Here is a 13075-nt window from a genome sequence, read left to right as displayed (position 1 = left end):
TGCAATGATCCGAGTATATAGGTGAGGGACAACACCTAAATTCGTCGGGTAAGGCTGACACGGGTGTCGTTGCCTTAGGCTCAGGTTCAGAACGATGTAGACGATCCCCTCGGAATGACATCACATCTTCGATTCCCGCATTCACCACATCATTATCATCCACGAACATTTCAGACGTCCTAGAATGGTTTACCCCAGGCACACCTGCTTTTTCAATATGGAACACAGATTATGGTAGGCTGGGTGAGCTCCATGCCGAGATCCAGGATTGTCATTCTGGCGTCATGGGCCTCGCAGTAACCACCGCCATGAGAATTGCTCGCTACCATCATATTCACGTCATGGACTCAGACCACCATCTTATCAGGTCCGCCAGTATGTGAATATCCCTGCATCATCAAATTCCTAGATAAATATGTCAACTCCTCTGCAATTGACCAATTTTTTGGTGCACATAGCTCCCTCCCGACTTCTCACACGGCAAATCCCATATCAGATCCGCCAAATCCACCGCAGGAATTTCTCCAGCCTCAATCCAACCGCTAATATGAAAATCGCTATCACCGGTGCCCGCGGCACCGTAGGACGCGCTGTTGTCAAAGAAGCCTCTCAGGCCGGCCATTCCACAGTCCAGGTTGACCGAACCGATACCGAGTACGATGGAACGCCCAATTCCGAGATGAAGACCGCCGACACGGCCAATGACTACGAAGCCACGCTGGAAGCCTTCAAAGGCTGTGACGCCGTTATTCATCTTGCCGCCATACCAGACCCCATAGGGAAGGACGACCAGCTGGTTCACAACAACAATGTTACATCGGCATTCAATGGCTTCTACGCCGCTGCGCAACTAGGAATTAAACGATTCTGCTACGCGTCGTCAGTGAATGCGATCGGTCTGGAATATGCCACGCAACCGCTTAGATTCGAATATTTCCCCGTGGACGAAGAAGCACCACCCAATCCGACAGATTCATACGCACTGGCCAAGCAAGAAGCTGAGACCCAAGCGAGAACATTTGCTCGCTGGTTCCCCGGAATGAAAATCGCGTGTATGCGTATCCATGCCGTGGCGTCCCGCGAGGAGGCACAGAAAGGACACAAGGAGAATTGGGATGACTCGGCCGTCAAAAGCTTGTGGGGATGGGTGAGCCCGGATGCGACTGCGAGAGCCTGCTTATTGTCTGTGGAGAAGGCTGAGAAACTTAATGGGTGCGAGATTTTTAATGTTGTTGCTCCGACGACGACACAGGACACGCGGTCGATTGAGCTTGCGAAGAAGTATTATCCCGATACCGAGATTCGGCGCGAGCTCAAAGGAAATCAGTCGTTCTTCACGGCTGAAAAGGCAAATAGAATCCTCGGATGGGTTCATGAGGAGTGACTGGCCGGTAGGGCATGTCGCCTATAGAAATATTTTCTGCCGATATCGAAGCGAATGAACCAAATCAGTCTGTAATACCAACAAATAGCAATCCTCACCTTTTTAAGTTTAACAGTACGTGCTATTCTCGGTACTTTAGTGGAATTAGATTCTTCCCACTAGTCATGGTCGAATGGGGACATGAAAACTGCTTATCTCCCCGATCTCGCCAACTGACAGGCTCATCACGCAACTGCACCCCTCCAGATGACGCCATTTCCACCAATGCACCATCTCCCGCTTCGCTTAGAAGCATTGATCAACTGCAATTTGAATGTAAACTGTGTCACAAGAAGAATACTCTGCAAACTTGAATTTTATCACGGTCTACCATTATTGTTTTCGTTATCGCATGGCTCTTGCACGTTCAAAGGTCCATTCGACGCACTTCCGATGAAGCAATTGAAGCCCTAAATCACGACTTGAAAACACGGCTGACTAGCCAAGAAATGGCCCTCGATCTAATCATGCATGAAGGGCCCTCGCTTGAAGTGGTTAGTATCTGATCACACGCGGTATGGAGTGCAGAACATGAGTGGCCTGCCATGAGGAGGTCCTTGCATTGATGCTCCGTTATCTCTCGTCGCGAGATATCTTGGAAATGGCGTGCCTTGGGCTGTTGACTGCGAGCTCGCAGCTTGCATCCTTTAAAGCTTCCGATCGCGGCCTACGACGAGAAATAATTTGGGAGTATGCAGATTTCTGTCTACTACTGGCAACATGGCATCTCGAAAGGATGTCAGTCAAGAGACTGCCGATCAATTCGATCAGCGGCACTACTCAGACTCTTCCCAAGACCTTCCCTCTCCAAAAGACAAAGCCCAGGTTCATACACGCCCGTATGAAGATCCAACCGATGCGACCCTTGATAATAATCCCTTCGCAGACCCTGAGGTTGCGGAGCGCTATGCTCTCATTTATGAGAAAGCGCAGTATGAGTGTCGACATGTCTTTGACCCTACACTTACGTGGACAGCTGAAGAGGAGAAAGCGCTCGTCCGGAAGTTGGACTGGAGGGTGTGTCTATGGGCTGTATGTTAAGGTGATCCTGGTTTGCTTTGAAATATGCTCACCACAGACGATAGTGCGTGATGTTCTTCGGTCTTCAGGTTGACCGAGGAAACCTTGTACAAGCTGTGTCGGACAATTTGCTGGATGATCTTGGTCTCACCACGAATGGTGAGCGCATCGCTTCTTCGGCTTATTAAGTCTCTGATGTGTGCAGACTACAATACTGGAAACACCATCTTTCTTGTCGCCTTCCTTCTAGCCGAGCTGCCATCACAACTGGTGTCCAAGCAGATTGGCCCCGATCGCTGGATTCCCACGCAGATGACCATATGGTCAATCGTTGCTGCTGCACAGGCTGCTTTAGCCGGAAAGAAATCTTTCTATGCAACGAGAGCATTGTTGGGAATACTCGAGGTAATTAAAATGAACTGAATTCATGGTGCTTTATTCTGAAATCTATAGGGTGGTTTCATTCCCGACATTGTCCTCTGGTTATCCTACTTTTACACAAGCCGAGAGCTTCCAACCCGCTTGAGGTAATTTTTTGTCTACCCTATCTCAGCCCATTACTGACGATCATAGTATTTTTTGGACTGCACTATCTTTAACTACTATTATTACTTCGTTTCTCGCATTCGGGATCCTCCACATGCGTGGTGTACAGGGCATGGCTGGCTGGAGGTACGTGCCATGTTTTCCTTTCCTTTACAGGTCTAACAGAATCTGCAGGTGGCTTTTTCTAATCGAAGGTCTCATCACTCTTCTTATTGGTCTAAGCTCCTTCTTTCGCATGCCTGCCTCTGCTGTCGACACCAAGAAATGGTTCCGCCCGAAGGGCTGGTTCACAGACCGTGAAGTCAGCATCGTGGTCAACCGGGTTCTGCGCGATGACCCCTCTAAGGGTACGTTTGCGTTACCATTGCTTTGAACATTTGACAATCATTCTCACATTCCTTAGGAGACATGCACAACCGGCAAGCCATAACTCCGCGTCGCCTTTGGAACTCCCTCCGAGACTATGACATATGGCCGATCTACCTCCTTGGCCTAGTAGTTTATATTCCGCAGACACCAATGACGTCCTACATAACCCTGATCCTCAAGGGTGTGGGGTTCGGCACCGTAAGCGTGTACCTTCTATAAGTCCAGTATAGCATGCTAACATCAACTTTAAATAGTTCACCACGAACCTTCTCACCATCCCCTACAGCGTCGGCCACATCATCTGTCTATTATTGCTCACCCGTCTCAGCGACTGGCTTAAAGAGCGCTCCTTGGTGTCAATGATCCAATCGATATGGACATTACCCTGTGTTATTGCCCTCCGCTTTTGGCCTGGTACAATGACCAACGCATGGGGGACGTATGCTACCGTGACCGTGCTACTCTGCTATCCATACTGCCACGCTATCCTGGTGGGGTGGTGCTCGAAGAACTCTAACAACGTGGGAACACGGACAATATCAGCAGCACTCTATAACAGTGAGCTAACCTCTTCTATCTTATCACACTACAAAGTGTGCTTGCTAATAAAGTTATGACAACAGTGTGCGTGCAACTCGGCGCCATCATCGGGAACAACATCTACCGGGCGGACGATAAACCCAAATACCATCGCGGAAATTCTGCTCTCATAGGGATTAATATTCTGGCTATATTGCTCTTTATTGGCACGAAGATATACTATATTTATAGAAACAAACACAGGGAGCGCGTGTGGAACGCAATGACCGAAGAGGTAGGTGTTATTCTCTGGGAATTAGCAGAATGATTAGCTAACTTGCCACATAGGAACGGCAGGATTATCTGCAGAATACAACGGACACAGGAAGTAAGAGGTTGGATTTCCGCTTTGCGCACTAGCATTTTCTGTATAGCCATCGCTTGCAGTGACGAAGAGCACATCAGCCAAACGTTACAACAGGGTTAATAGTGATTCGTAGACAAATGAACTTACGTGCCTTCGTGTCCTTAATCAATCAATATAAAAAACTGAGTCGTAGAGAAAAACATCAAACATCCCAAGCCAAACTCTGTACTACCATCATATTCCCAGTGTATTGATGTACAACCAGATAAAAATATGGTATTGTAGGTTATAGTACGTAATTTTGACGTGTTCCCCAACTTGGATCGGTAGCTCAGTGGTAGAGCGTAGGATTGCAGATCCCGAGGTCACGCGTTCGAACCGCGTTCGGTCCTTTTTTTGCTTTGTTTGTCTCCATTCATCGGCTGAAGAATGAGTTACTGCTGTTATTGATCTTTGACTATTCTTTTTTTATCTTTCTCTGTGTTCTGGAGGAAACACTACTAGTTTTGATATCTCAGTACTTGACTGGTAGGCGAAATCATATGCCTCTATGGATATAGGAAATCTTGATCTCATCTCTTGGTTGCCTTCAAATAGCAAGAAGTCAAGCATTGTACAACTTCGATTCTGACCTTGTTTCAACAGATTTATCATTGTATCATGTGCTCATAGTAAACTCCCATATGTCACAAGAACTCTTTTGCCTAGCAGTGAGTAGTGCTTCACCCCCAGAGAGGATAAGTAAAAGAGAAAGGGAAAATGGAGTCCATGGCTATAAACAGGAAGTGGTCTAAAGATATCACTGAGAACCCTTACATGTGGATTCGGGGAACTGAGACTGGATTTAAGGCTGCAGCCTGGAGCCTTCAACCTCCACTTCAAGGCTATACCGACCTAGATCTTCAGTCGTACTCGTTCCAATATCTTAATGCAAAAGAGTGAGAGTTTCTGGACCCTTGAGACCCCAGACTCAGTGCTGCCCCACTTGTTTCCGACCGCTCGTTTTCGTATATTTGTTACTTGATCAGGCAAACTGAACGAACGAAGGGTATGTACTATTGTAGTTATACTCCGCAGCCTGATCATAGGGCTGGAGGACTACTATATAAACCCTCATACGACCTCTATAAAGGTCCCTAACAAGTACTGCCATTGGCTCAAGAACAGGGTATATATCATATCATGTATTGTGGTACCAGCCTTTTCGCAACGCTTATTCTAGCAGTCAGCGGCATAACCAGCGCCCTAGACTGCAAATGCGTGAGTTCTCAGACGAACGTTTAAACTACATCCCAATTCTACTTTACAGTAATTTACTGACTGGTACTTTGACATTCGTTACCCCTGCAGTCCCCCTCCGACCCATGCTGGCCATCTGCAGATGAATGGGCCTCTCTTAACCAAACCGTATCCGGAAGACTTATCCGAACGGTGCCAGCAGCATCTGTCTGCTATCCTAACGAGCCCAACTATAACCCAGCTGCTTGTACGTCCGTCTTGGGCAACTGGACTACATCGAAATTTCATTCCTCAGACCCAGTCAGCGTCGATGACCCAATCTGGTCCAACAACAGCTGCAATCCGATCTATCCTGATGGAACTAGCATCACGGGAAATGTGCATGCGGAGCAGCAAGGCTGCAGTATTGGCAACTACCCAGTCTATGTTATCAATGCCACCGATGCCAGTCATATCCAGGCTGGGTTGCATTTTGCGAAGGAGTGGAACCTGCGATTGAATATCAAGAATACGGGCCATGGGTCTGAACGCAGTATTAATCATGGGAGTTTGTCGTAAGTTGATCTAATTCAATTTCTAATACATGCTACAATCTTTGCTAATAGATGGTAAAGCATCTGGACTCATCACTTGAAGAAGATCGAGTTTCACGAGCACTTCCAGCCTCACCGAAGCAGTGAGGTCGGGTCGTCCGCACAAACTGCGAATCTGACCATGGTGGCTGCTACTCTCGGGGCCGGTGTGCAGGACGGGGAACTTTTTGCTGCACTTGCTCAACACAATGCTACGGCTGTCGGCGGAACAAACATGGTAAGAACGGAAATCTCTCACAGGTTTAAGGCAGAATCCCTAACAGGAAATTTAGGACGTCGGGGTCGTGGGCTGGGCGACCGGTGGTGGCCACGGCCTGGCTACAGGCACATACGGCATGGGCGCAGACAATATCATCGAAGCGGAGATAGTCACCCCAGCGGGCGAGCTTGTCACCGCAAATGCTTTTCAGCACGAGGACCTCTTCTGGGCTATTCGCGGAGGAGGTGGTGGCACCTATGGTGTGATTGTCTCGGTCACTGTCAAGGCGTATCCCATGCCTCTGGTAACCATGATCAACCTTTCCCTTACCGCCAAGAACGCTACTAGTGAGCATGAATGGTATCGACTCGTTGCGAAGGCCCACAGCTATCTTGCTGAGCTTCAGAACAATGGTGTCCATGGATACTACACCATGAGCAGCTCCCCGCAGCAAAACATGAACGGTGCCCTGCTATTGTACAATGCGACGAACGGCACTGCTGAGGGGCTCCTCCGCCCTTTTCAGAACTTCTTGAAGACCCAAGAGACTATTGCGACCAGCATCGTTGCGCCAATGATGACGCTGCCGCTTTATGATGTCGTGCAGATGATGCCTGTCGTTGAATCTACCGGCAAGACGCAAGGTGTGCGGGCATCACGGTTCATCCCACGCCGGGCTGTCAAAGAGGATGTTGAACTCTTGGCAGATACATTTGAGGTCATCATGTCCCGCAACAACTCTGTCAACGTGAGTGGCTCTCATTTTCGCCTTTCCTGTACCCATAAAGATCACCTAACGCTAAATGCACGACGCAGGGCGTATCCGCTCCTTCAATCTCTGGCACCATGACCGGCAGTGTCACTCCAGTCGACAACGCTCTGAACACGGCTTGGAGAGATTCAGTCGTACACCTAATTGTCCAACAGAGCTGGAACGAATCCCTCCCGTCAGCCTTGGCCGAACAGACCATCTACAATATGACATACGGCAGGGGGTATGCCCTTCGGCAGCTGGCCCCTGATACTGGATGCTACTTTAACGAGGTAAGCACAGTATTTATGGATTTACAGACAATGTACAAGGTTCTGTTGGAAATCAAGGCTAACATAATTCTCGTTATTGTAGGCCAACCCATTTGAGCCAGAGTGGCAGACTTCGTTCTTCGGATCTCATTATCCTCGACTCCAGGCGATTAAGAGCAGATATGACCCTGATGGCTTGCTCTGGTGCCGTCATTGTGTTGGTAGTGAGGCGTGGAAGGAGCAAGTGGATGGGAGGTTGTGTCGGGCTTTTTAGGGTGTATATGGAATGATGGCAGTGTACTAATAGCGTGGGATTAGTTGTAGTATAAATATATAAAGAGACTTTAACTGATCAAAATTGAACATTGAAAAGTTACAGTCACCCTTTGACATTTAAACTATAACAATATGTATCCTCTTAGTATACTGCCTTATAAGAGTCAATGCCTATTTTCAGTCATGATCCATTCATAGTGTGAAGTCTAAAAAAAAGTCGTCAAATCATTGGATATCTTAAGATGTTGATGAACCCCATCCGAAGTCAATACTATAAGGAGAGTAATATACTATTATAATTGTCATATCTTCAACGATTAGTCAGTGTGGCCGAGTGGTTAAGGCGATAGACTAGAAATCTATTGGGTTCGCCCGCACAGGTTCGAGTCCTGTCGCTGACGTTTCTTTTTTGTTTTTCTTTTTTTGCTTCCCCCTTCATCCATGAACGTTATTGAAATTTTGTATATTGCAAATTCTCATTCTTTCGAATGTTTTCTGTGGGTGTACCTCTTTTCAATCCTGAAGTCCACCGTGGTATTGGTGAGTTGAGTGATACAAATACTATTATTACCCAGTCACCCCTTGGATGTAAGTAGCTATTTTGAAGGTGATGTGACCATTACCTGTACTACTATTTTAAGTAAATGCTTTTTATTTTAATTACGCCTGTATCTCTATTATCAATTCATAATGTTAATAGATATCAGTTATACGAAGCGAGTGACACCTGAACCTATTAGTAGTTGTGTTGGTGATTCCGCAGCCGCAACTCAACCGATAAACCAGCTGTACCATTCATTACTCCTCGAAAACATAGAACAGCAGATAAAAACAGCAGACATGGACCTAGTCCTTTATCAACAACAACTAACAACACAAACCACTCTACGAGGGTCTGACAAAATTAACTTAACCTCCGCCGCAGATATTTCACAATGGGAGACCAGACATCCAATCAACCGCTCCGATGGCGTCAGCAACGAGCTCTCTCTCGCAACCCTTTAGCGCAGGAACACCACGCGTCGTCCTTGATACCCCCTCACTATACACTCAATTGACCAATAACTGAAGCCAACAACATATAGGATCCCCGTGTATACCCCCCGCTACTAGTACAAAGTAGTTGTGCCAATTGCCCCTCATCGTCCCATCCAGATAATCAATACCCGGACCGACAATTCCAACCACCTACTAGACACTTATATCCCACAACCCCCATCCCCCTCATGAACAAACAAAATACACTCAAGCCATAATCAAAAAATGACAATCAGAATTCTTCATCCTCAAGCCCCCACAACCCTCTCTCCACCACCCACCATGCCACCCTCATCCCGCCCCAACATCCTCTTCATAATGGCCGACGACCACGCCTCCAAAGCCATCAGCGCCTACAACACCAACATCAACCACACCCCCAACATAGACCGACTCTACCACGACGGGATGAAATTCAACCACTGCTACGTGACCAACTCCATCTGCACCCCCAGCCGCGCCACCATCCTTACAGGCACCCACAACCACGTAAATGGGGTCATGACCCTGGACAGCAAGATTAACAAACACCTGCCTAATGTCGCCAAACACCTACGCACCGGCGGCTATCAGACCGCCATGATCGGCAAATGGCATCTAGGCGAGGGGGAGGATCATGAACCCACAGGCTTTGACTACTGGAGCGTGGTCCCGGGACAGGGGAGGTATTTTGATCCGGAGTTTATTGAGATGGGTGGAGAGAAGGTGGTTGAGCCGGGGTATGCGACGGATGTTATTACGGATAAGTGTTTGGGGTGGTTGAAGAATAGAAGCAATGGGGTTGGGGAGAAGAAGCCGTTCTTCCTCATGTGTCATCACAAGGCGCCGCATCGGTCATGGGAGTGTCATCCTGCTCATCGGGGACTGTATCAAGAGGATGTGGTGATGCCGGATACGTTTGATGATGATTACAAGAACCGGGTGAAGGCCGCGGAGGTAGCTAAGATGCGGATTGAGAGTGACATCACGTACTTCGATCTGGGGCTAGTGCAGCCTGAGGGAGGCGCTGAGGTAGGGGAGTTGTTTGGGGGTCGGTCCACCGATAGGAAGATTCCGAATGTGTCTGATGCGGATATCGACGGATTCCGGTTGATTGATAAGGATACGGCGGAGGTGTTTACGTTCAAGAGTAATGAGGAGCTGCGCCGATTCAAGTATCAGCGGTATTTGAAGCGGTATTTGCGGACGATTCATTCAATTGATGAGAATGTGGGGAGGTTGTTGGAATACCTGGATGAGGAGGGGTTGGCGGAGAATACGGTGGTTATTTATACCTCCGATCAGGGGTTCTTCCTGGGTGAGCATGGCTGGTTCGATAAGCGGTTCATGTATGAGGAGTCGTTCCAGATGCCGTTTCTGATAAGGTACCCTAAGCTTATCAAGCCGGGATCGGTCTGCGATGATATTATCTCTAATGTGGACTTCGCGGCGACTTGGTTGGATCTTGCTGGGCTGCGGATTCCCTCATACATGCAGGGTGTGTCGTTTGCCCCGCTGCTTAAGGGGGAGACGCCGGCGAATTGGAAGCAGGTCGCGTACCATCGGTATTGGATGCATCGGGATCCTATTCATAATGCGTATGCTCATTATGGGGTCCGCAATCAGCGGTATAAGTTGATTTATTGGTATGCGGAGGATTTTGACTTGCCGGGAACGCAGGAGGGTGGACAGCCGAAGGAGTGGGAGTTGTTTGATTGTGAAAAGGATCCTCTTGAGTTGTTTAATGTGTATCATGACACAAAGTATGCGGATGTGGTGGTTGAGTTGACGAGGCTGTTGGATGAGACGATGCTGGAGATCGGGGACACCCCGGTGCATTGAGGGATGTGTATAGTACGTATATTTAGGGGGGGTTAGACAATAATCAGGTAGAGTAAGAGGCGCCTATAAATTGTGTATGGAGTGAGTAGGAAGTGAGAAATAGAGAGTATAGAGTGACTTCACGATTAAGCCATGTATAATCCTATAAGTCTAACTGTATAGTAAAAGGATAATGACAACATGATTCCATATTGAAGAGGTGCATCAAAACAATGACTTCACTCTATCACAACGCCCTCGAGGATTCGGAGCTGTGGCGTTGGATTGAAAAGACTGACTGAGATGAGTTAGTGAGAAGTCGAATGCTGCTGCTTCAGTCTTCCCTTTACACACATTGTTGTACTGATTAGTGTGTAATCCAATCTCCATACTGCATCGTTGGCCCCGTCAGAGATGTTTGTGGTTGCCTTCTCTTTCTGAGGTGTACACTACACTGTAAGCTAAAACTGTCATCGTACATTTCCAACCAGCCGTACTGGTATCAATGCGAGATCATTACGGCTTTGCACCTTCATGTTACACCCCTGATTGTTAAAAGTAGGATATGTCGCTCAAATGCCACTCTTGAAAATTTTGGGAGAAGATACCGTCACGCTGAAGTGCATTTCCTGCTTCTCCGTATAAGGGGCCCCAGGATCATACCACCCACAGCTCCCCAGGCCAGTCCCACCATAGCCAAGACTTTTACAGGCTAGGCAGGAACGAGTACGCGCCAGCTAACTCTTGGTACTGTATAGCTCACAGCCTGAATGCTTCACCGCCAATTATTTTGTGATGATGTTGACTCTTTACTCAGGACGTTGTCTCGCATGCAGACGTCCAAGAGCTTCTCGCTTCGCCGGCAATATAGGCAAATCACTAAAGGAGAAATACTACATTGTCGAGATTGTATATAAATTAATCTCTACTTCGACTGTACCCTAGACCATTCCCGATTTCACGTTTCGAAATACGAAAATACGAGAAAACCTGTATATTGCCCCCTCAGACGGCGCTGCATCGGACAACTCCAAGTCCGAGACTGAGTAGTGCCTCTATAGCCGACGATAGCGGACGGGGCATGTTACACCCCCCCTAGTACCCCCCGGAAGCAGATGGCTTGCGAATCCCGTTCTGCCAAGAAAGACAGATAAGTTAAGCTCATTTACGGGTGGATAATTGTGCTTGACTCTGATAATAGTCTTAGAATCCCGCGAATACCACCAACCTTGAATCTCTTAGCTATCTTGGACCTGCTCCACTCTGGTATTCCCCAGCAACTCAAGAATATGTAAAAGATGCATTCTGCTTCGTGGAAAAACCTTTGTCGATGAACTCCGTGTCTAAAGCAGTTCGCTCTTGCAGGGCCCTACGGGTTGATCGACACAGCTCCTTCGCTTGGATGGTAGGACACGAACCAGTGATGTAGCATGTATTAGCCACAGATGTATAATGATGCTCGACAGAGTGCAGTGATTAGCTCCAGCAAAACGGATCGTATCAATTTACTGGCGGTTGAGACCGCCCGGAGTTCGACAACACTTAATATCGCGGTTTTCTTGGCAAAAAGAAGTCTAGTCCAGAGCTGACCTCGACACGGGTGAGATATGTGTGACAAATTAACTGATATTAGAAGGCAGATATTGATTCCCTTGCCATGCACAGCATCACTTTGTTCCAACCAGTGTGATCCCCTGGAAGTACAACGGGGTTGAGGTTTCACACTTCCATGGATCCAGGTTAGGGTTGGTGCCGACCCACTGCGGGCCCGGAAGATGAAGAAATTGAAGGTGAGAATAGAAAGATTCCTGCGACGCCACAGCCCACAATATCATCCCACTGCATTGCATTACCCCATGGGCTTGTAAGACATGAGATGGTCGGCTATCGGAGAAGCTGGCATGATCGCGTATCGGAAGAATGTCTGCGTTCGTGTGCACAATATTCCTTAAATTTATCCGATGATCAGCCGAGGAACCAGGGTCGAACCCCTGAAAGGAATGTCGCCGAAAGGATCAGCCAAATTGATTCGCGGACCCTGTAAATGCCCTAAAGAGTCTCTGCCAGCGTCTCGATAGTGGGATCGGCAGTGGCAGTTTCTAGTCTCGTCAGTGCGGTCTTTTCCGACCGATCCGTAGTGTTGGTGGGTCCCAAAGCAGTCTATATCGATATCATCACCAAATTCCAAGGACCATCGGATGACGAGGAATATGCATTGGCACTGAGAATTGCCGAGATGATACATGCTCTGCCGGTGCATCCACCAAGAATGTTGCGACAGAGTGAAACAGCGTGGATAAGCTGGATGGGGCAGATGGAGGAAGAGAGCAAGACACGGCATCAGCAGTGGAGATGCCGAGCAGTGCCGAGAGCCGCCGATGCTTCGACCTTCAGCCCAAGCGTCAATCAATGCCTTCTTGGGGCGAAGTTGACCGGACTGTAAGCCCGTTAGCGTTTGGGATACGCCGGATGACACGAACCTTGGTGCTTACCAATGCTGCTATGCATGCAGTGCCGGCGGTATCCCTGGCTGAAGCGCCCATCGCCGTTAGAGATTGATACCCGGGTGGATCGGAGGGTCTTCTTGGTCTTTCCACCAATAATGGGGGTATCTCACTGCCTTGCTCAGGAACAGAAGCTTAGCATGATTCAGTATTTCACGT

The 13075-nt window shown here is 48.1% G+C and overlaps 5 protein-coding genes and 2 non-coding genes across 7 annotated transcripts; 6 read left to right on the top strand and 1 right to left on the bottom strand.

The window, feature by feature from the left end:
• Positions 1 to 182: 182 nt before the first annotated feature.
• BO79DRAFT_201447 (NAD-dependent epimerase/dehydratase family protein) lies at positions 183 to 1384 on the top strand (the record flags this gene model as incomplete). The annotated part of the gene is made up of 1 exon (XM_025681572.1): positions 183 to 1384. The coding sequence occupies exon 1, from the start codon at positions 416 to 418 to the stop codon at positions 1382 to 1384; it is 969 nt and encodes a 322-aa protein (XP_025536109.1). The 5' UTR covers positions 183 to 415.
• A 759-nt stretch (positions 1385 to 2143) lies between these two features.
• BO79DRAFT_273754 (allantoate permease) lies at positions 2144 to 4297 on the top strand (the record flags this gene model as incomplete). Its single annotated transcript, XM_025687535.1, has 10 exons — positions 2144 to 2440; positions 2509 to 2602; positions 2649 to 2848; positions 2897 to 2970; positions 3017 to 3115; positions 3164 to 3336; positions 3393 to 3556; positions 3613 to 3916; positions 3982 to 4172; positions 4226 to 4297. The coding sequence occupies 10 exons, from the start codon at positions 2144 to 2146 to the stop codon at positions 4295 to 4297; spliced, it is 1668 nt and encodes a 555-aa protein (XP_025536108.1).
• A 267-nt stretch (positions 4298 to 4564) lies between these two features.
• On the top strand, positions 4565 to 4636 carry BO79DRAFT_t211. The gene has a single exon. It is a non-coding gene; the product is annotated as a tRNA-Cys (tRNA).
• Positions 4637 to 5426: 790 nt separating this feature from the next.
• BO79DRAFT_273752 (FAD-dependent oxidoreductase) lies at positions 5427 to 7629 on the top strand (the record flags this gene model as incomplete). The annotated part of the gene is made up of 6 exons (XM_025687534.1): positions 5427 to 5504; positions 5595 to 6037; positions 6098 to 6293; positions 6349 to 7023; positions 7092 to 7319; positions 7402 to 7629. The coding sequence occupies 6 exons, from the start codon at positions 5427 to 5429 to the stop codon at positions 7570 to 7572; spliced, it is 1791 nt and encodes a 596-aa protein (XP_025536107.1). The 3' UTR covers positions 7573 to 7629.
• A 265-nt stretch (positions 7630 to 7894) lies between these two features.
• Positions 7895 to 7975, top strand: BO79DRAFT_t212. Its single transcript has one exon. It is a non-coding gene; the product is annotated as a tRNA-Ser (tRNA).
• A 919-nt stretch (positions 7976 to 8894) lies between these two features.
• Positions 8895 to 10433, top strand: BO79DRAFT_240017 (sulfatase family protein; the record flags this gene model as incomplete). Its single annotated transcript, XM_025684980.1, has 1 exon — positions 8895 to 10433. The coding sequence occupies one exon, from the start codon at positions 8895 to 8897 to the stop codon at positions 10431 to 10433; it is 1539 nt and encodes a 512-aa protein (XP_025536106.1).
• Positions 10434 to 12461: 2028 nt separating this feature from the next.
• Positions 12462 to 12955, bottom strand: BO79DRAFT_258549 (uncharacterized protein; the record flags this gene model as incomplete). Its single annotated transcript, XM_025686312.1, has 3 exons — positions 12462 to 12511; positions 12591 to 12849; positions 12905 to 12955. 3 exons carry the CDS (start codon positions 12953 to 12955, stop codon positions 12462 to 12464), a joined length of 360 nt encoding a protein of 119 aa, XP_025536105.1.
• Positions 12956 to 13075: the final 120 nt, after the last annotated feature.

The sequence above is a fragment of the Aspergillus costaricaensis genome (assembly GCF_003184835.1).
Source record: "Aspergillus costaricaensis CBS 115574 unplaced genomic scaffold BO79scaffold_33, whole genome shotgun sequence".
Classification (NCBI taxonomy): Eukaryota; Fungi; Ascomycota; class Eurotiomycetes; order Eurotiales; family Aspergillaceae; genus Aspergillus; species Aspergillus costaricensis.
This window is presented reverse-complemented; position numbering and strand designations above follow the sequence as displayed.